This window comes from Temnothorax longispinosus, chromosome 3, assembly GCF_030848805.1.
Source record: "Temnothorax longispinosus isolate EJ_2023e chromosome 3, Tlon_JGU_v1, whole genome shotgun sequence".
Taxonomy (NCBI): domain Eukaryota; kingdom Metazoa; phylum Arthropoda; class Insecta; order Hymenoptera; family Formicidae; genus Temnothorax; species Temnothorax longispinosus.
The window spans coordinates 17,823,770-17,847,201 of NC_092360.1; the positions used below are offsets into that span (position 1 = coordinate 17,823,770).

The window sequence follows — 23,432 nt, forward strand, 5'->3', positions numbered from 1 at the left end:
AACGAGGGAGACACAAGTTATCTCTATTACCGAGATCTAAAATTGACCGCTTAGTGATGGCTGTTAACCTGTTTGTTGCACCCCCACGCCCTACTGGCATCGCAACGTTGAAAACGCGCACGACGAAATTTTGTGCAATATCGATTCTCCCGTTACTTTGTGCGACCGAGCTCACGAGATCCCATATGTTCTCGGGTGTTAAGTCTCGTGCTGAGCGAAACGATAGCCCCGCCGGACAGTGCGTTAGTTCCGCCGACTCGAACGATAATCCAACGTAATCTCCCGGCCCAGTCGAACGTAACGCATACGCGTGAATTTCGCGGAACGCGTTTTCTAGCCAACGCACGGTATCGTCGCCTTCAGGTATCGGACGTACTCGAAAACTGGCCTCCCTACCGAGTATCCGGAAATTTCTAAACTGCCGCGCGTTTTCTGCCACTAAATTTATGAAATTAAATTGTCCGACCTGGTGATGCTACTGGTGCTGATGGTGATCTTGCTGACGTGCCTGCTCCTGATGTTTCTCTTGCTTCCTCTCTATGGAGGTATTTTCCTTCTCCTCCACCTCTCCGTCTCTCTGCGATTGAGATCCGTCAGCGTTGGTAGTTGGTAGCAACAATATTCTCCCCCTCTTCCTCCTTCTTCTCGCTAACACTATGCGTTTGCGAATCATCATCGTCAGTGTTCAGAGCAACAGCAGCGGTAGGACGGTCCGCACCACCTTCACCCGACTGTATTAAAAAAAAATTAAAAAACTTAGTCTCATATAATATTGATTTATATTACGTTTAAAGAGTTAAAATTTTTTTTCACGACCGCGATAGAGCATACTAAGGTAACTCACCTTTAGTTGCTATCACTAGCGTAGGTCAACGTTATTTTTTTTTAAATTTTTGTCTCTTATTAATTTTTCGGAGACAAAGGTCGAATCGGCGAGTAAGAAACATCTAATCAGAAATAATTACTTGTAATTAAAACGATAAATTACAGAATTAAAAATATAATAAACAAATATTATTACCTTCATAATTGTTAGGTGCGTATCTCTCGTCGTCGTCGTCGTCATGATCATCGGTATCACTAATATCATCGTCAATATTATCAATATTATCATCACTCTCTTCCTCCTCCTCCTCCTCCTCCTGCACCTCGTCCAACACCTCCTGCGACTCTTCTGCGTTTCGAACTTCTTGTTCTTGTTCTTGCTCTTCTTCTTCCTCTTATTCCTCTTCCTCTTTCTCCTCCTCGTCGTCTTCCATCAATATTCGGTCGATCACCTCGTCGATCGTCAAAACATCATCTAATTCCGATTCTTGTTCTTCTTCTTCCCTTCCTGGTAAAATGTAACATTTCGTTATTTCTTTTATTCGTTGCTAAATTTTTATCTTAACTTATTTTTTAAAATTTACTACGCGGTGTAAATACGACCAAATCGGGTGAGCTCACAATTCTCACCTCCTCTTCTTGTTCTGCTTTTTCTTCCATTTCCTCTTCTTCATCGTCATCCAAAACAGTATAAATTATATTTGTTTTATTATACAAATATTGCAAGTGTTAGCTTTTACGTGTTATTATTAGTCTCTTACCAGAAAATAAATCGATGACGGGGATGATGTCTGCGGGTGGTGGTGCCACAATTCTAGCTCTTCTTATAAAATTTAATATTTATAACATTTGTTATTTTTAATGATTAATTAATTTTATTATTTCTAACTTACCTCAGCAATGTTTTCTTTCGCTCGGCGTCTCTGTCCTCGTCGGACAGGTTGGACAGCGGCAATGCGGTTCTCCACTATTAAATTAATTTAAATTTTAATGATAAACTCCACTATATTAAAATGTTAAGGTGCAATTTTTATTCCTAACACTTACCTATTCCTCCGTTACGATGCAGGAATCTAGCAATATGCCCTCTTCCTGCGTCTTTTTTTTCGTGACCAAAAACTTCACGCACTTCTAATATGTTCGAAATGATGTTCACTAATCTTTCGTTTCCCCTACAGTAACCCAGTTCATGCATAACGCATAACAGGGTACTGGAGCACTCAAGGCAGAACCTCAATTCACTAAAATAATTAGAACCCGAATTGTAAGCGAAGCTCGCCGTACAATACAAGCTCAAGATTTTGATACAGTATAAAGCCTCGTTAAGAAAATATTTAGAACAAGCCTATGGCGCTGCTAAAAATATTTATCAGTTACAAGGAGAGTTAGGTTGCATCTATCAAAAAACGGAGGAAGATGTAGTAACTTACGCGAATCGGGTCAAACTGTTGGGAAAACAGATATTAGAAGCACATAAAAATTCAGGACATACCCGGTCAAAATATTAAAGCATCTTTAGAAAGGGACATGTGCAAATGTTTCATTAGAGGGTTAAAACCGGAAATTGAACAAAGAGTAACAAGAAATTTGGATGTTCAAGCCACCGTGGCCGACGCGTTGAGGATAGAAAGAGAGCTGCGCGAGATGACAGATTTACGACAGGGTCAAGGTAATCTTGCAGAAAAATCATCGAACACTAATCGCTTGCGGGAAACCTGCCAGATCTGTCATAAAGAGGGACATTCAGCCTCTAACTCCTTACGGAGATGACAAAATTGCTACGACTAGAGCATTTAAATAATGAAGAAAGGAAAAGCGTTATGAAACTCATAAGTAAATAGTCAAGATCGATTTCACATCCCCGCAGAAAAATTAATTAACAGCAACTCATGTAAGTATTGCGACATCAAATACCGACAACAGATGATTGACCTATAAATACTTGACAATATAGATTTCCACAAGTCCACAAAGAGGAAATAAATAAACAGGTAAAGGAACTGCTCGAGGCAGGGATCATAAAACCTTCTCAGTCACCTTACAATACACCCATTTGGATAGTGCCAAAAAAGGAAGATTCAAAGGGAAACAAACGTTGGAGAGTGGTATTAGATTTCCGGGGCGTAAATGAAAAAACCATGGGCGATGCCTACCCATTACCGAACATTGTCGAAATTATCGACCAATTAGGCAATGCAAAGTATTTCACAGTATGTGATCTTGCCTCTGGGTTTCACCAAATAGAAATGGACCCCGCAGATAGCCATAAAACCGCATTTACGACTCCCAATGGTCACTATGAATTCGAAAGAATGCCTTTCGGGCTAAAGAATGCCCCCGCTACCTTCCAACGACTAATGGATCTAATATTAACAGGAATAGAAGGCGTATTCATTTATATGGATGATATTATTATTTCCGCTCCTACATTAAAAGAACACGAAAAAAGGTATAATTTAGTAATGGAACGACTCCGCCAAGCTAATTTAAAACTACAGCCCGATAAATGCGAATTTTTAAAAACCGAGGTAACATATTTAGGACACATAATAAGTAGCGATGGAATTAAACCCGATCCAAGAAAATTAGAAGCCGTGAGACAATTTCCTAGGCCAAAAACACCGAAAAACATTAAACAATTTTTTGGATTAGCAGAATATTACAGGAGATTTATACCAAATTTTTCAAAATAAGCTAAACCTTTAACAAACCTAAAAAAACGATACGCCTTTTAATTGGACATCTGTTCAGGAAGAGTCCTTCGAAATATTTGAAGCAGAAATTATGCTAAGAACCAGTCTTGCAATATTCTGACTTTTCAAAACCCTTCATTTTAACTACCGACGTTTCTGGAATTACCGTAAAAGGCATATTATCGCAGGGAGAAATAAATAAAGATCGACCAATAGCGTACGCGTCACGAACTTTAACTGAAAAAAATAAATAAATAAATAAGAAATTAAATAAATTAATAAATAGATAAATTAAAAAAATAGATAAATAAAAAAATTAAATAGATAAATAAATAAATAAATAAATAAATAAATAGATAAATAGATAAATAAATAAATAAATAGATAAATAAATAAATAAATAAATATATAATTATGGTGTTGGAGGCCATTTTCTAGGTCTACGTTTAACAAAAAATCAACAAAAAACCAAATTTTACGTGACTTAAACTATAGAGTCCCATAGTGGGGAAATGAGAGTAGAAGACAGGAACGGACAAGTTCGTACATGTAGTGACGAGATTATTCTATTTTAGATAAAAGTTTTTATCTATATTTTAATAATTTTATTAATTCTTTAAATTTATAATAAATTGTTTATATAATTAAAAAGGACATTACCGCAACATATATATAATTTAAACATAGATAAAGCTAATGTTAGATGAAAACGAAAGAGATATTTTGAAAAAATAATTTTTATTCGTTATTTACATTTTTGCTTTATATACAATGTTATCTAAGGCGAAAGCTAATAGTTCGCAATCTATGAGCGAACTTCCATCGAACACCTCACTCAGTACTTTTCTCGCCTGACATTTATCCATGATATGATTTTGTCGCAAGATTGTTACAAAATGTTTATACTTATTATTAACATGCTGTATATTTTGACATAAATTGAAATATACATTTTCGACATATTGTTCGATTTCAAACAAAAATAATACAGTTGCTGGTACCTATCATGTATAAGCATGTATCGCGCAACGTAAGTTTTACAATATTAGCGTCACGCATTTTAACAAGTTAATTAGGTCTCGAATAGACAGCGATGAACCGACAGTTGACTGCATGAGTTGTTCGATATCCATGCGTCTTTCGATGATTGTTGTCCACGTTGTCCACGGAAGCACGATCTGATTTCCCCGATTGTCGCCAAGAATCAATTCCACAAAGGATGTAGATCCCACATTGATTCCGATATCCAAATACTTGTAAGCCGTGACTGTCAAGGCAAATCGTCTGCCCAAGATACGAGGCGTATAACGAGGTTCCGATTTATTGAAACTGTAAAAAAAATAAAAATAGATAAATTAATAAAATTAGAAAAAATAAATTTAAAAAAATTTATCCAAAGTAATACTTACGTTTTGCGCTCGTCCGATAAAACTTCACGAGGCTTAGGCGTATAACGAGGTTCCGATTTTTTACGAGGATACGGTACGTAATAATTCATACTTGTGTGCTGCTTCCCTCAAAGCCGCGAAAGTCCCTTATCGGGAATATCGCGAGTGAACATCCATTTCTCAGAATTATTTACGTCTTCACTGCGACCAGCCATTGTTCTTATTTTTCCGTAAGAGGTATACTTTTTCACTGTTGAAGTTGTCGCTTCGAACGATGAGACTCGATGATTTTGACTTCGTAACACTAGTTAAAACGTTAACTCCGTTTGCAACGTTTTAGGAAAATTGGACGGCACGCGCAGATGAAAAATTATAAGGGAAGGGAAGGAATAATTCCCCTTCCTTCAACATTTTCAAGCACCAATGTCAGCGCTGCTTACGTAGAAGTTGTGAAAAATCATACCAATGACTAAAAAGTGGAAAATGAACCAATTATACGCGACAACACCCTATCTTCAAAATTATGATGTGGTGGGGGAAATTAGGAGAGGGAAACCACTAACAACTAATGAGAATGGAGAAAAGAAAATAAAGCATTGTAAAATAATATATAATTTATTTTTTTTAAAGCGAGGCTGAGCTTATTATAAATTAAACCAAACCAAACTAATTAAACCAAACTAATAAGCGCTATTTCTAATATCGCCGATATCTTCAAAAAAAAGATTTATGCCTTACACAAAAACTTTTCTCTGCACCCCTCTTGCCAACATGTTCTATAGTGTCTATTTCGATAACATTCGTTGGAGGCGCGTAGCTCGCGAAGCTATCAGCCGACGCGATCTCCTCTTTCTCCCCGAAGTTTAGAATAAATCTAAAATCCGCTTCGTATTTGTGATAAATTGTCAGAGCTAATTATGATGACTTCGATTTCTTCTGCAATATTACACGTTGAATTTAATCGAGCTTCAGCGCTAAGTTTCTCGGTATCTTCCGTTATGCCGAGAAAGCTGGACTCGAATTTCTGAAGATTATTTCTGAACTTCATTTCGTCGAGCTACAAAATCGATTTGTCTTAAGTAAAATTGCCTGTTTCGTCTGTCAATATTCTACTATTGTCTCCTACATTTAAATTTCAAAGTTCATCGACTCCCCGCGTTCGGCGCCGTCTCGCGTTCGATTGATCGAGTCTTCGCGAGCTACGCGATTCGAAGCGTTCAAACGTTGAAACATGAAAGTTAACTGTGGAGATATCCGTAATTAGAATATAACACGAAAATTTCAAATCAGCGCCCGATGTTTTTTCTCGTAGATGTTGTAACACGCAAAAGGAACCGTAGGCATTCTGCGATAGAGAATTAATCTCTTCCTCGTGCGTGAAAAATCCACATGTTTGACGCGTATGTCTTCTCACGATCTTCTCGGTGTCTTGCAATACCACCTATATCGTTTTAATAGCCACGGAAATAATTGTTGTGACCCCCATCTCTCCGAGGATCTTTTTCCTCCTCCCTCTGAGATTTCGAGCCGAATCGTCTACCGGCGTCTAAACGTATTCGAACACTCTCTTCTCTCTAATTTCCCATTCCCTCTGTATACTTCTACGGCAATGTGAAATTTATTATTGTTACTTTCATATATGGTATCTATCGGTGCTAAGTGTACGAAGTACGTGTTCTATTGCGCGCGTCTTTTGTCCCCCCCGCACGGCGAATATGCAATATAATTTTTGTCAAACTTTCGCACGCGCGGCCGCGTCCGAAAGCCGCGTCTCTCACGTTCGCTGGTGCGATCTCGGCGTGTCGGTTTGAAACAAATATCAATATATGATACATCAATATATGCGCGAACGACAAAATTCCGAATGTAACAAAGGATCTCGCTTGCGACGCGACGGCGGTGCGAAAGTTGTGCGCGGCGGCGGAAGTTTTGTATTGTAAGCGACTGTGTCAATCCCCGCAGGTGTTTATATTTTAATATTAATTTACTCTCAGGATTAATTTATTACTTTTTTTTTCTTTCCTCCTCTTTTTGCTTTCCTTCTCTCCGCGAAGACACGCAATGCGATATAACGTGTGATAATACATGCTGACGTCGTACAAAAAGAAGAAAAAGAAAACGTTACGAAAATCAAAGCGCACGTTTTGTGTCTTTTTTTTCCTCTCTTTCTTTCCCTTTCGTCTTGCGTTCCGGTACCCGACGACGGAGAACACCGGTAAGACATTATTATAATGTTATGTATATGATCGTGAGGTGTTACAAAATTTTTATTTGCTTTACGCCTTATACATATTTATTGTAAGTGACAATTATTACTAGTTGTTTATTATAAATAAGAACGAATCACTCTTGTGTATCGGTTAAATTGCTACATTAAAGTGTTGATATTATACTCGTTCAAAGTGCGTCTCAATCGATTCCCCTCGGAAATCTCGCCCCCCCTCGAAAGAGAGCGCTTTAATTGTAACTTCCCTTACGCTTCTAACCGGATTGTCCATTACGTTCCACCTTCTTTTTTTACAATCATTTATTAGGATTGCCCTGCTTTTAAATTGAGCGCTTTTAAATTTATAATTATTATTAAACTACTGATATCGATATATTATTAGTAATGATAGATTATTAAAGCTTGACAGAGTGACGTAAACTAGTTCGCTCATAGTATTAACAAGTATTATGCGTTCAAATTCTCGAAAGCTAGCTTCTTTACTATGCTCTCTCTTTATGTCGATCGATTCGGATAAATCTCCGAAGTCTTTCTTTCTCTCGCGATATTCCTGATACATAATCCTTAGAGTAAAACTGTACAAAAGCTCTACGAAAGTGGCGATATATTTCACGGATCTGGTTCGAGTCTCGGCTCTTGGGGAAGGTACGCATGTAGAAAGAGTATGCCAACACAGTTTATCCTGCTAAATGGTTATCAATCTCTATAAGTTCTTTATTGTTTACACATAAATTATAGAATATCTAAACGTTTCTTTTTTTTTTCGATGTCCTGTGAAATTGTACAATAGTTACAAATAAAGATAAAGCCATACTTTACGTATAATCTGATTCAGTCTTTGCTAATGTTACATAATAACGTGCGAAAGAACTAACAGTTAGACTATTTAAGAGGCTATTTAAGAATTTTAATCAAGATACTGGAAGCATAAAACTGTTCAGCTAGCTTTACACAAGAATCAATTCCACAAAGGATGTAGATCCCACATTGATTCCGATATCCAAATACTTGTAAGCCGTGACTGTCAAGGCAAATCGTCTGCCCAAGATACGAGGCGTATAACGAGGTTCCGATTTATTGAAACTGTAAAAAAAATAAAATAGATAAATTAATAAAATTAGAAAAAATAAATTTAAAAAAATTTATCCAAAGTAATACTTACGTTTTGCGCTCGTCCGATGAAACTTCACGAGGCTTAGGCGTATAACGAGGTTCCGATTTTTTACGAGGATACGGTACGTAATAATTCATACTTGTGCTGCTTCCCTCAAAGCCGCGAAGTCCCTTATCGGGAATATCGCGAGTGAACATCCATTTCTCAGAATTATTTACGTCTTCACTGCGACCAGCCATTGTTCTTATTTTTCCGTAAGAGGTATACTTTTTCACTGTTGAAGTTGTCGCTTCGAACGATGAGACTCGATGATTTTGACTTCGTAACACTAGTTAAAACGTTAACTCCGTTTGCAACGTTTTAGGAAAATTGGACGGCGCGCGCAGATGAAAAATTATAAGGGAAGGAAAGGAATAATTCCCCTTCCTTCAACATTTTCAAGCACCAATGTCAGCGCTGCTTACGTAGAAGTTGTGAAAAATCATACCAATGACTAAAAAGTGGAAAATGAACCAATTATACGCGACAACACCCTATCTTCAAAATTATGATGTGGTGAGGGAAATTAGGAGAACCACTAACAACTAATGAGAATGGGAAAAAGAAAATAAAGCATTGTAAAATAATATATAATTTATTTTTTTTAAAGCGAGGCTGAGCTTATTATAAATTAAACCATGCGTTGGCAAACCATTCAATCACCATTGAAATGGTGCGGATCAACAAGTTTGGCATATCGCTCGGACGAGGCGAGACGCAACCGAACTATCAATGCAATGGAGTAGTCAGAAATTACGTGCGGGATGACGCTTTTTGTATGGTTGCCGGCAACTTTGATGCAAAGTCGCGCAAGATTCGACGCGTGGCGCAACCGGAAGCTGATGATGATGTGGTTAACAAACTATACGTAGATCAGTGCTTTAAAATGTCGATCAATCGACAGAAAGAGTCAGACGAGAAGCTGGCTGCGTTCGAGAAGAATCTGCAAGCGTTACGGATTGTGATACACGAGCTTCGACATTTGGGTAAAAACGCTAAGTCAAAAACGAACAACAACAGCAACAATGGATAGCAACAAATAAAACGGCTATGAACGATTAACGGACGACGATGAACGGCAACGACGAACGGTTCAGGAACGGCTCAGGAATAGCTATCAAGCGGCTAACGAATGACTCAGAAACAGCTATATGAACAGCTAGCGAATGGCTATGAACGGCTAGCGAATGGCTATAAACGACTAGTGGACAAAGAACGGCCAGCAGACAAAGAACGGCTATCGAAGGACAATGAATGGAAATAAACGGCTATTGAATTGTTTAAAAATTTTATTAATAATAATTTTTTTGTGCATATTATTACACACCGCTAAAAAAACATGGCATCCGATGGAAAATCCGTAAAAATATCGACAAGCAACGACTCGTCGAAGAACTGCATGCTCCAGCGAGAAGAAATTTTCCACGAAGACACGTCATAGTTCGGGGATACGACGACCTGTGGCAGGCAGACATTATCGAGATGCTCCCATACTCACATTTCAACAAAGGTTACCATTATATACTCACCGTCATCGATGTGCTGAGCAAGTATGCGTGGGCTGTACCGCTCAAGCGTAAAGGTGGAAGCGAGACGGCTGAAGTTATCGCCAAGATAATTCGAGAGAGCGGGAGATGTCCGAAAAACTTACAAACCGATATGGGGAAGGAATTTTACAACACCGACGTGCAACGTCTCGTGAGGAAACACAACATCAATCATTATTCCACATATTCGGTGTTGAAAGCGTCGGTCGTCGAGCGATTCAATCGCACGTTAAAGAATAACATGTGGAAGATGTTTACGTTAAACGGAACTTACAAGTGGATCGACGAGCTACCGCGTCTCGTCGCGGAGTACAACGCGCGCAAGCATCGAACGATCGGCATGTGACCCGTCGACGTTACTCCAGCAATCGCTAAAAGACTCTTAACCACGGTGTACTGCAGCGCGATCAAGATCGCAGGTTTGACAAAGTTCAAAGTAGGCGATCGGGTACGCGTTAGCAAGCACAAGACAATTTTTGAGAAGGGTTACACATCAAATTGGAGCACCGAGGTGTTTAAGATCGTTAAAGTGCAACACACTAATCCCGCAACCTGCTGGAAGACTATCGCGAAAAATCTATCGCTGGAGCGTTTTATGAGCATGAGTTACATCGCGCGGCTTACCCGGACACGTACCTCGTGGAGAAAGTACTGCGCAGGAGGGGAGATGAGGTCTACGTGAAATGGCTGGGATTCGATGGATCGCACAACTCATGGATACACAAGGACAATGTTATTTAATTCATGCAGATCGTATTTTAAAGCATATGAAAAATAAACTATGTATAAAATATTAAATAGATACATGTACAATATTTTTATTAATATCCCTTTCAACAATATAATATACGTTACATTACCTTACCTTATGTTACATTACGTTACGTTACTATACATACGTATATACATATATACTTACGTACATACCTACATACATACATACATACATACATACATTACGTTATACTATTACATTTTAAACATACAATACACTACGTTTTCGGAGGGGGTATTTGATAATGTCCCCACGGTAACCGTATCGATCGCATCAGGTATAATGTATCGCTTATCGTCGTACGGACTCAGAGCGATTTTTGTCTCGCGGATGGTATGCACTTCATGCAATTTTGATCTTATACAGAACTGCTGTCGCGTCATTTCAATTTCGTCCTTCAGACACCGCGTGTAATCGTCGAACGTTATAGTACGCGCTACGACGTTATACTCTTGACGCCTTTTTCTTTTTTAGTGTCTTTTTTACCATCCACCTTCGACGCATACATCTTCGCTCTGAGTCCAACGAATTCCGTCATGATCGCGCCATTGTTTTCGTCTTTCATTAAGCCTGGCACTTTCTTGTTCTCAAGTGGTATATCGTACGCGTTATTTACCGGATAATCGCTTGTGTCGAATCTGTCGATGTCGCGTTTTATCGACTCGTACACGTCGTCGCACTCGATGTGGTATATAAGGCTGTCCGTATCGGTGTACATAACTTTATAGTAGGTGAGCCCAGAATGCTAAATGGCGATTTACTCGAGCGTCGTAGGAATAACCTATTGGATTTTGAAGATTAGATGGTAGAAAGAAAAAAAGGTTATATAATGTACACCCGGCCTTTCACCGATGGGGGAAGCGTCTACAGGTTTTCAAAAATGTAAAAAAAAATAGTCACATGAAAATACTCGAGCGCGTCAGATGTTGATAGTGTATATGCCCCACGTGTCTCTGATATTGTAGGTATGTTAATCTGCCGGTTTGCATGGTGAGGGTGGCTGTACGGAACGGTTGAAAACGGGAAAAAAAAATTTATTCGAGCGCGTCAGATATTCAGAGGGGATGTTAAGTGAACCCGAAAGAAGCTCCCATTCAAAAGACTGACGATTCGGACATGACGCAAGCTCATGGCGGCTTCTTGATAATGCAAAAAAAATCGCCATTTTAAAATACTCGAGCGCGTCAGATTATTATACAGGTGATTCAGCTTGATGTCCTAGTCGTGCTGACCCATAATCTGACGATTATTTGGAGGGATTTTCTTAATCTGACAAATTAAAAAAAAATATTTTTTTTAAATTACTAAGTGTGACAAGTAAAATGCATAGAAAATAGAATGCAAATAAAAAAATCTATTTCTTTTAATTATAATATATAAGTACAGAAAAAAATAGTAAAATAAAAAAAACTTTAAAAATATTTTTTTTAAATCTTCATCTTCATCTTTTTCTTCCGTGGAAATATCGTCGTACTGCAAGTCTGGTTCGATTTGTTTGTCAATTTTATCTTCAGCTTGCATATCTGTAACAAGAAATCGTTATAATACTTAATATTTTATTTATTTCATGAAAAGCGTGTTATCAAAGTTTTGAAAAGAAAATATACCTGAATCTGGAGTATCTCCTAGAATATCAGGTGTTATGACTACATCGTCGTACGCTTCTGGTAATTGATTACCAACAAACCAAGTCATTTCCAATTTGCCTTTTACATCTGTCCATCCGTAATCTGTTGGTGACATGTCGATGCTGTTTGGATTGTGTGCATTCCTCCACAAGCATGCAATATATCTTGTTCGTAATAATTGCTGCAGTAACTCCGATTGACATGGTGGCAAGCAACAAGCATCGTAATTACGAACATTCAACGAGAAGGGCTGTGATGTATCTGATACCTTGTATGTCGTATTGAAGATTTCAATTCTAGCTCTGTTGACATCATCTAATTTTTTTAAGCCATACAAGTGGCAGATAAAAGATTGTATGATGTTAAAAGATTCATCTATATTATAATCTTTAGATCCCAAATCTGCAAATTCTTTTTAAAAAATTTCTGAATTCATTAAAATATCTAGAGGTTTTTTCTTGCCTCGTCTATAAAGTGCCGGGTTGAAATCACATCCTGTTAGCGCATGAAGAGCTGGTAGCGCTCGCGAAACTATTGGGCCTAGCTTAACAGAGAGTGCGGAAACGTCGATATATCGGCGTGCATTACTTACTCCGAGATCCATCCATATTTTCACTGATGCTTGAAGATGTTCCATATTGGCCAACATGATAACAACAATATCTGTATCAGAGGTTCTGATTGTAACAGTAGAATCTTCTTTTAGCTGACATGCAAGAAATACTGCTTTTGTATCCGCTTCTTCGTGATCAGGACATGACAGTTCATGATCGATGGTTCGCGTTACTTTATTATTGGTAACTGAATATACGTAACACAAATCATGACTCAGATATATTGTTTTGTTACCGATAATCGTAGCCATCTCCTGATCAGCCCAATGATCAATAAAAAACTTGACAAGAGCTTCTTTAAACTTGATGTTTTTCAATTCTTTCGCAAAATCTGCTGTTCTCCTTTGTTGAGGGTCGGAGATGTAGAAATCCTTGTCATCCACACTACCTCGAAGAGTGTGCTCATAATCTTTGATAGAAGGTGTGAAGTAACGATCAAATACAATGGCTACTCGACTTGCTGAGTTATTAACAAGACATTGCAAAATCTTCTTTGACACATCCCCAAAACTGCGCGGCATTTCTTTGAAAGTATGTAAAAAGAAGAAGCCGTCTACAATTACAAAATCTACATTAGATGGCGGTAGTTCCATTTCTTCAATTTTTTTTTCCAACTCTTTAACCAGTACCGATTTAACAGTCTTGTTAAGAGAACCATCTATATGGCACAGTGATAGCGGAACTGGAGTTATTGGAAAACAGAGTATCTTTTCAAGATCTATATTCGTGTCTAGCGATAGAGCCAATAACCGACCGAACAAATCCCGCTGCAATTTAACTTTATGTACTTTCTGGCCAATTTTCATTTTCTTTTTCTTCTTCAAACTTGCAAAAGTCAGCACCGGATTTTTTTTTAATGGTTGGTGAAATCTATCTGAGTTTATATTACATTCCGTTATGAATTGATCTCGCAGGAATATTCCGGCTGACACTGCGTTCAACAAGCTATTTGCTATTTCTGGAGTGGTAGCCTGCCCAGTTGAAATATTGTACAGTTGATTTTTATCTATTAAAGAAGATAATGGGTTGATGGTCTGTTGGATACTGTCCAAGAAAGCTTCAATTTGTTTACGATGTTTTTTTATTCAATCAGGGTGTAGGTCAGCGGCGATGTCTTGGTGGCTCCTGTTAAGTCCTGCACGAGTTAACACATGTGATATTATTCGCGTTCTGACCCCATGATTTCTTGCCCAACGTTGTCTAGCGGCGATGGAGTTTGTCAGATTAACGATTTCAGTGAGTCGACGTGCTGCATCACCATTTATCGTCTGCTCCAACGTTAAATCTACCGGAATCCGCGAGAAAGGTTTAACCGTTCTTCTAATACCAAACGAGCCCTTAGCAATTTCGGCTCGGAGGCCCGGATGTGTCTTGTCTACGTGTTGCAGTTGATTTATATAGTATACCAGCCATCGACTGTAGTTTTGCTGGTTGTAGTAAAAAAATAAATTGACGATTTTTCCAAGTGCATTCAAGTATAAATCTAAATCTCCTACTCTAATACTTTTAATAAATATGTGATAAAGATTTATAAAATCGATATACATCGCGTAAAATTGCGCCGTTTTTCCGTGCTTGCCTTCCAAAGTGTCTGCTGTATATTGATCATAAGATTGAATTAGATGTTGTGTTTCTGTATGCTGTACTTGTGGAGAGATATCTTTATGCTGCATAAATGTGGTAAGATATTCTAATACTGATTCTTGGATAGTCAAATGTTTGTTTTCCAAAAATGATTCAAAGTGTAATTGCTGCAGTACTAGCTAGATCATACTGATCTGGATGTATGGAGTTTGACATTCACTTGCAACAGCTTGACTCAATTCTAAAGTTTTTAAAACAGTCGAATTATTGGTGGGAGAATCGTTTATTGGTGTAAGATAAGAAACTTTTTGGACTGGTGAATCGTCAATCAAAATCTTACTATGATATCCTACCCACATTGGAACATCTGATATTCTATGCATATGCAACAATATCCACGCAACATCCAATTGTTTTGACATCATCAAACTGTCTGGAGTTTGATTGAGTTCGGAGATGTCTAGCTGATTCCAGGTTGTAATTTTTAATTTTTTTGTAAATGGATGCATGTCGAAAGTTATTTCATTGAAGGATCGGCGTTTTCGCTTTCTCTTTGTAGTGATCATAGATGATTCCGAAAAATTGCCATGTACAGTCTCATTAGTAGTTGAATTTTCATTTTCACAGACATTTGGAGATACCACAGACATCATATCTTCATTCTGAATAACATCTTGATAAATTATCCCCACCGTGTCGTGTAGAGTGTCTTTACCATTCAGTGTTTCAACAAAGCAATCGAAATTGTCAAAAGCTACTCCAGTATTCAAATCCGGGCGACGTAAAATATTTTCAGGACACACGTATGTACTGTTTGAAAGTACTGACAGACGGGGCATACGTGATCGGATTTTTTCTATCAACTTTGTCTGACCCATAACTACAAACCCGGCGACACGACGCGCCAAAAGGGCCTTAATCCCAGACAGAGTGTGCTTAGGATCTTTATTGCATCGCGCGACTAGCTCAAAATTACCCGCGCAATGTTCCGACAAACAGAAACGAGGTCTAAAAAACGTGCTTTTGGAAATCTTGTAAGAGCACGTGGCGGAAGTTTCTGTTTGCAATAAAACTGCAATTAAGATTAGATGGAATGCATTTGTCTGTCGGTACTGAAAATAAAGTCGCAAGATAAACTAAGAATCCAGACTCCTAATAAAAGAGAAATCGGCGATAACCGAAAAATAAGATGAGTTACTGGAAGAATCGCTGGGTTGCACCCCCGATAAAACAGTGGGGGCCTTACGAGACGACTCACCAATAAACAGCCGCGAAAATCGATAACCGTCTCTAGCTCTCCAGGATAGGCGAAAACTTAAGAATCCACCTCTTGGGTGAAGACCATATCTCACCCAATAAAAAATCCTTAAACACAAATTAGAAGAATCCCGTCAACCAAAAGTCCCCAAAAATGAAAACCAGACACATCCCACACGAAAACCACCCCTTCCATTCCTTACATTTTCCTATATAAACCGACATTGCGGCACTCCCTCTCAAAGCTTCCGACTCTCTTCAAGCGTCTCAAACCTTAGTCTCGTGCTTTAGCCTCAGCATTATAATCGTGATCTCTTCCGTCTTTGAGTCACGATTCCCCACTTAGAGTCAGTGCAAAAAATCCGACAGCACATCAGTCGCTCCGACTCATCCTCCAACCAAGGTCCATTCGGGAAGGAATCCGCTCCAACGTTTGAACTCATCAAGTAGTAAGTTGTATACATATATATATTGATATCGCTTCCTTATTTATCGATGGATTCGGAATAATCTCTATTATTTCGGATTAGCTGCTTCATAGTGGATTCGGGCGGTCCCACCCGCAAGAAGTCGCGAAACGCCGCGAAACACGAAAGGAATCGTCGAAACAAGCGGGCGCGAAGGGAGGTTGAATTCCGCCAAGAACAAATCAACGCCGGTCCTTCGCGACTCGCCACTCCGGCGCCTCCACCAGCTCTTCCGGAGGAACCACCGTCGCCGCCTCCTCCTAATCCGCCTTCTCGCCCTCTTTGTCGCGTGCTCCCTTATCGCGTGATCCCCGATACGCCTGACTCTTTCCCCCTGCTCGAACCTTCATATTCCCCAGTTCGCCCCGGGGAACTTTTCAATTCCCTTTCCTTCACGGCTTCCAGAGGACCATTCCCGACGCTGTCGACCGCCTCGACCGTTGTGGTTCTCGAGGAAGTAGGCGATCTCGAGATCATAACCTTAGATTAATAAATATAGAATAAATTTTATTTATTTTTAATTCTCATATGTTTTAACTTAATTAATTTACACACATACACAACACTTCACTAAATTCATGTAATCTCACTACTGATTCCGACTGTAATAATAGCGGGCAGGATGTTCATTTTCAAGTAGGTTTTCCCTTAAAGATCTTGCCCGATCACCCCCGTACCTATGTAACACCCGCGAGAAATACACACACATGTTACACCTACATTTAATACATTTATCCTTCATCTGGATTTATTTATTATTTGTACGATTGCCTGATTTTCTTTACTCAATGTCATTAGTAAATTCTATGTTAATTTGTAATAAATGTTCTATTTATTTTTAAGATAAACTCAATGTTTCTTTCATTAAATTAAGACCTCACCCTCAGTACCATTCCCCTCTCGAAATCGCACAAGGTCCGATTTTGAGTTAAAGGGATCGAATTCCCTCGAAAGAGACCCGACGATCGCATCACTCACGGAAGGCGTCTTACCGTCCCTACGGACGTTGACCCTTCCTAAGCCATCGAAAGTGCGTTTGGCTCGCGCCACGCGCCTCGGAGCGTGTACCTGCGAGCGAAATTCTTAAGCGTCTAGTTGCGTCCTTCCTTACCCCGACCCCTCTGGTTAGCCTTTCCTTTGCTTCCCAGATTTTTTTATCCTAATCCCGGGGTTGGACGTAACAGTTCATAATTCGCCTCTTCGTCGTTTGTCACTGCTTCTACAAACTCACGTTGCTCATTTAAGCGATTTTTTAAATTGCAGCTCACTTTGAATAAAAACTCCACCAAAATTACACTGAGAGACATTTTTGAAGCACTTGTCTGACTAACTAAGAGCGTGCAAGACGACTCCAGTACGATCGGACAAGTAAGGACTAACTCTCAGCTATAGTATTACAGGTTATTTATAGTTGAAAATATTTTCAAAATCTTCTAGAATAATGGCGTGACAAAAATTGTTTATCTAAGGCATTGGTTAGCAAATTCGAAGCTTTCCCCACTTTCTTCCCACCCTCCCTTTCCGGTGAAAGAGAAAAGTTTTCGGAGAAAGGTTATTTTATGCCATAAACTCTTTTCCGTCTTGTTCACAAAATCATATTCTTTTATCTAAGAGCTTACAAAGAATTCTTTGTTAAAAATTTTTAGTAATGTTTTATTCCAATATGTAATTAGAAGGATATATTATCGCATTTAAGAAATTTATTGATTTATTGCTTCTAATATAAAAAGAGATCAGTTAAATTTTACACAAAAACATATTTTTATCTAAGAACTTACAAAGAATCCTCCATTGAATTTTTCTACTAATGTTATATATTCCATTAACTAGAAGGATTTATTACTACAACCCGGAAAATTTATTGATTTATTGCTCCCAACACAAAAAGAGATCGGTTAAATTTTACACAAAAACATTTTTTATCTAAAAACTTACAAAAGATCCTCTATTGAATTTTTCTACTAATGTTACATGTATCAACATATAACTAGAAGAATTTATTATTACTACAACTCGGAAAATTTATTGATTTATTGCTCCCAACACAAAAAGAGATCGGTTAAATTTTACACAAAAACATTTTTTATCTAAAAACTTACAAAAGATCTTCTATTGAATTTTTCTACTAATGTTACATGTATCAACATACAACTAGAAGGATTTATTATTACTACAACTCGGAAAATTTATTGATTTATTGCTCCCGGCATAAAAAGAGCTCGGATAGATTTTTGTTGTTCCTTTATTTTTTAGAAATATTTTTATTTAAAATTTAAAAATTTTTTAACTATTACACTTTTCGTATAAAATTGTTAGTTGATCACTTTATTAACAAATTCTCTTAGCTCCCTATAAACTCCTGTTACGTCCTGCGGACTCAACGATATCCCTTTTTCGCGGGAATTCTTATGCGCCTAAGATAGCCCTAAGATTAGAATAAACAAGCCGAGTACGGACGGTTATCGATCGAGGTGAGGTTAGATCTCCTCGCATTCCTTTTTTTTATGATCAAACTACCCGTTTGCTTGGGCAACTTAAAGCAACCTCTCAGATGATAAATTACTAACAGACGGGGGATATGGTGACCAGATTCTCGTCAACCTCGTAAGGCCCATAACTATAAATCCGGCGACACGACGCGCAGAAAGGAGCCTTAACTTCAGATGAGGGATGATGGGGATCTGTATTATATCGCGCGACTCACTCAAAACTGGCCGTGCTATGTTCCGACAAACAGAAACGAAACCTAATACGTGCTTTTAGAAATCTTAAGAGTACGTGGCGGAAGTTTCTGTTTGCAATAAAACTGCACTTAAAATTGAGAAGTATGGATCGTCTGTCAGCATAGAAACAGGGTCGCGAGATAAGTAAGGAACCCTAATAAAAGAGAAATCGGCGATAGCCGAAAAACAAATGCGTCACTGAAAAGAACCGATGGGTTACACCCCCAATAAGACAGTATGGCCCTAAGAGGGGTCTCACCAATGGAAAACCGAAAAAATCGATAACCGTCTCTAGCTTTCTAGGATAGGCGTAAACTCAAATCTACCTCTTGGGCAAGAAACATCTCGCCCAATAAGAATTTCCTTAAATAATAATTAGAAACATCCCGCCAACCAGAAATCCTTTAAACGAAAACCAGACACATTCCACACGAAATCCACCCCTTCCATCCTTCGAACCTTCCTATTTAAATCGCGACGTCGCAGGACTAGCGCTCAGAGAAATTTTCTCAGTTCAAGTCCGCATTGCTCGGTTACAATCTAAACCTCATTCGTTTCGAGAAGCTCACGTTTAGAGTCACGTTTAGAGTCAGTGCAGCAGATCCGACGGACCAGTCGCCCCAACTCACTCACCGACGAGTCCAACATCCATTACTGAGAGAAGGCGTACTGAGACTCGTTCGAATTCAAGTCATCAAGTAGTAAGTCCCGGAATTTTCCTGATCTTTTTTTTTTTTCGCGTTATTGCCCCCCTTCTTAAACGGTCTATCGATTGTCGGACCCCCGGAAGCTTATTATATAATTGGGGGTCGGTCAGTGTAGGCAGCAGGTTTCCAGCGGTCGTTGGCGTTGTCGTGGGCCGGACTTACCTCCCGGCGTCTCGTCGCTGTCGTGGACTCAGCTGGTCCACTGACCTCCCTGAGCTTATGCTCGTGGGTCGGTTAGTGTAGGCATCGAGTTCCCAGCGGTCGTTGGCGTTGTGGTAGGTCTGACTTGGCTCCCGGCGTCTCGTCGTTGTCGTGGACCCAGCCTGTCCACTGACCCCCTCCCCCCCTTTTTTACGATTTCCTTTTGTTCGCTTCCGACCGGGTCCGAGAGAGATCGACTAAATAAGTAAATAATTTTAGTGAACCCGAAAGTCCTAGCCCCTCAAGGACCGAATCTCCGCACAATCAGGCGACAAAGAAATTGCCAGAACAAGCGGACGCGACGGGAGGTTGAACTCCCCCGGGAGCAGCTCAACGCCGGTCCTCCGCGACTCGCCATCCCACCGCCCCTACCAGCGTGTACAGAAGAACCCGGTTGTTCTAACCAGAATCGTCCCCCTAACATCCTGCCCTATCGCCCAGTCGTCCTGCCTTTTCGCCCATTTGTCGAACATCGCCCTATTTGCCGCGTGGCTCCGTTTCGCGTGGTCCCTCCTCGCGTGGTCCCCGTCAACCCCGATCCAGCTCGCTTCCTAGAACCTCCCGATTCTCCCTCCTCTTCCCGAAGTCCGTCTCCAACTTCTTCGACCGCCTCGACCCTCGATCTCGAGGAACTAGCCGACCCAGAGATCGTGATCTTAGAATAAATTTTAATTTTTTTTTATTCTCATATGTTTTAACTTCAAAATTTACATATTTAAGTTTTTCTTTAAAGATCTTGCCCGATCACCCCCGCACCTATGTAACACCCGCGCGAAATACCCACACACGTTACACATACATCCGACACTCACACTTATAAATGTATTCAAATTTTATTTTACCTAATTCTCATTTACTGTTCACCTAGCTTATATTATTGTAATAAATGTTTATCTTATATTAAATATTAATTTCAATTTGCATTCATTTATAACTTAAGACCCACTACCATCCACCTCTCGAAATTGCACGAGGTCCGATCCTGAGTTAAAGGGATTAAATTCTCTGACTCGAAAAAGGACCGACGATCGCACCGCTCACGAAAGGCGTCCTAACGACTTTACAGACGTTGACCCTTTCTGAGTCATAAAAGTGCGTTCGGCTCGCGCCACGCGTCTCCGAGCGCGTACCTGCGAGCGACATTTGTAAGTATCTAGCTGCGTCCTCCCTTCCCCCGACCCCTCTGGCTAGCCTTTTCCTTGCTTCCCAGATTTTCACATCCTAATCCCGGGGTTGGACGTAACACTCCCTATATATCAGAATTCATAGTTTAAACTAAAAAAAATCTAGAAAAGTCTAGAAAAATCTAGAGTTTTCTAATTTTTTATTTGCGCGCGCAGACTAATTTTTTTAAAACGTTGTAAGCGAAGTTAACGTTTTGACTATAACGTTACGAAGTCAAAATTATTCGAGTCCCATCGTTCGAAGCGACAAGTTTGCCAGTGAAAAAGTATAACTCTCTCATCTGACTTTTTGATTAGTGTGTGTGTGAGTGTGTGTCAGCCGATATTACGAAGAAATAAGAACAATGGCTAGTCACAGAGAAGACGCTAATAATTCTGAGAAGCGGATGTTCACTCGCGATATTCCTGATAAAGGAATTCCCGATAAAAGACACGCGACTTCGAGGGAAAAAACGAGCAATTACATATGGTGCTATCGACAACATATGGACTCAACAGCTCCTATACGAAGAGAATTCATGTGGGTTTGCAACATCCGAGGGAGTTTTCGTGCCGCTGGTCAAATTAAACGGCAACTGTGCGGACGGCGTTTATTTTGACGAGAAATCGTGGCAGCAGTTTCAAGAGAACATGGGACTCGTGAGCAAATATTTAAATGGAGAAACCAAATTGAAACCGAATTCTATCTCCATTAACAATATATCCGTCAATTTTACTTCGGCCTACGAAGCAAGATCCATATTGCTGGCGTACAAGGAAAACGAGGAGAATACTTCCACCAGGACAGATCAACGAACAGACGAGGAAAATTGTCCACCGACGAAGAAACGAAAAACATACGCTGTGGCAATTGTGATGCAGAAGCCTACATTTCTCGGGCTGAAAAATATTGCGAAATGTATCGATGCACATTTATTACATTTAAAATCAGTGGCCGATAATGTTAACAATTGCGCGCGTTATCTTATTAAAGAAATAGAGTTAAATCTTCCTAAAAATTATATAGATGAAGATATTGTGAAATTGACTCTCAGAGGAAATTACAACGACATCGAGCGTAATGTACGTATGCAAATAACCGATTTAACTTTCCTCGATATGTATTTTAATATAGTATTTTTAGAACTTATTTTGCTGCACTTTACCGAAATCCGTCGTATAATTTTGTCGAACCGCGGATTGTAAATTTTATAACATTATTGTTTGAACAATTTATCTACAGCCTTATTACTTTATAAGCGACTAAATTGTATTTTTGTCCATGAAGAAGAATTTGTAGTAATAAACATTTTCTGTAACTTCTACTTTCTTTTATTTTTCTTCAATTCTTACGTTCTCCGCAACAAATTCTTTTTCTTTTATTTTTTCAGGATTGGTCAAAGTCTACCTCGTAAATTTTTCGAATGCGCTCAATAATAAAAACTTTTATTTAAAACGGAATAATTTCGTCACGTCACGTACGAAATGTACCTGTCCGTTCCTGTTTCTCCCTCTCCCCTCGAGGCAAAACGCTTCGTAAACTCTTTGTCCGGACCCAAGTCCTAAAAACACGGTCATAAATCATGAAAACTATTCTCTAAAAACGACATATACGCGTCACGTCACAAAGCGAACCTGACGTTCCTGGATCCCCCTCCCCTCGAGGCAAAACGCTCTTAAAAATTCCACTTTCAGTTTTCGGCATCTTAGCATCATATCCTTTTTGAGCTTAGCGTCGTCTACCACGTGCTCCCACCAAAATGGCGCTGGTCGGCTTTTGTGCTATTTTTCTGCGTGACTTCAGCGTCGTCCATCACGTGCAGGCCCAAAAAGAAGCTGGACTCTTTAGGCGGGAGAGCCAATCAGACGCTGGGTAGGTATGGGGTATCCAATCAAAACGCGCCATTTTACCCCACCATTTTTGTCTACCACGTGCTACCCCCTCAAAGCCACCAGACGTCTCAGGGGGGAGGGCCAATCAGACGCTGGATAGATATGGGGTATCCAATCAAAATGCTCCATTTTACTCCCACCCCTCACGCGGCAGCCAATCAGAGCGCTCCAAGGTCACGTGGGCAGACCGTCTGGCCACGCCTCTGGCGCCGGAGGAGTCGGTGGAGGGGGTTTGTTTTGACGCCCCATACCTACCCACTTACTACTCGTGTCTAATTTATTGTAAGTTGCGTCAACGTCTTTGTCACTATTGTCTCCTTCTTCGTCTTTGTTTTCTTCTCCGGAGTCGTCATCGTCGATACGTTGGTCATCCTGATCATTTTCTTCTAGATTATTTTCGTTGTCTTTGGTCATTGGTATTGAATCTTCGCAATTATCTTCATGTAGAGTTTCGTTTTGATTAATTTTCTCGCTTTCATGGTCTTCCGCTAAATTATTTATTATCTGTAAAAGATTAGGTTTCCTAACAATAATGGTTCTGTTTCAGGTAATATATTTTTATCTCCGATTAATTTGATCCTCCGATT

At 39.5% G+C, this 23,432-nt stretch overlaps 1 protein-coding gene, 1 long non-coding RNA gene and 1 pseudogene across 2 annotated transcripts; 1 reads left to right on the forward strand and 2 right to left on the reverse strand.

The window, feature by feature from the left end:
• Positions 1–805: 805 nt before the first annotated feature.
• LOC139809883 (uncharacterized) lies at positions 806–2,945 on the reverse strand. The gene is made up of 3 exons (XR_011731205.1): positions 1,456–2,945; positions 1,022–1,333; positions 806–947 (listed from the first exon to the last, which is right to left on the reverse strand). It is a non-coding gene; the product is annotated as an uncharacterized lncRNA (long non-coding RNA).
• Positions 2,946–11,813: 8,868 nt separating this feature from the next.
• On the reverse strand, positions 11,814–16,095 carry LOC139810100 (uncharacterized). Its single transcript, XM_071773425.1, has 4 exons — positions 12,829–16,095; positions 12,216–12,647; positions 12,020–12,131; positions 11,814–11,877 (listed from the first exon to the last, which is right to left on the reverse strand). Exons 1-4 carry the CDS (start codon positions 12,842–12,844, stop codon positions 11,814–11,816), a joined length of 624 nt encoding a protein of 207 aa, XP_071629526.1. The 5' UTR covers positions 12,845–16,095.
• LOC139810101 (uncharacterized) lies at positions 14,060–23,237 on the forward strand (annotated as a pseudogene).
• The last annotated feature ends 195 nt before the right edge of the window (positions 23,238–23,432 follow it).

What these genes read in the sequence shown, in the direction of transcription:
- LOC139810100 (XM_071773425.1), bottom strand. An exon ending in AGGAGATACTCCAGATTCAG is followed by an intron (nt 12,132 to 12,215) that starts GTATATTTTCTT and finishes TTCTTGTTACAG; the next exon opens with ATATGCAAGCTGAAGATAAA. An exon ending in TTAAAAAAAATATTTTTAAA is followed by an intron (nt 11,878 to 12,019) that starts GTTTTTTTTATT and finishes TTAATTTGTCAG; the next exon opens with ATTAAGAAAATCCCTCCAAA.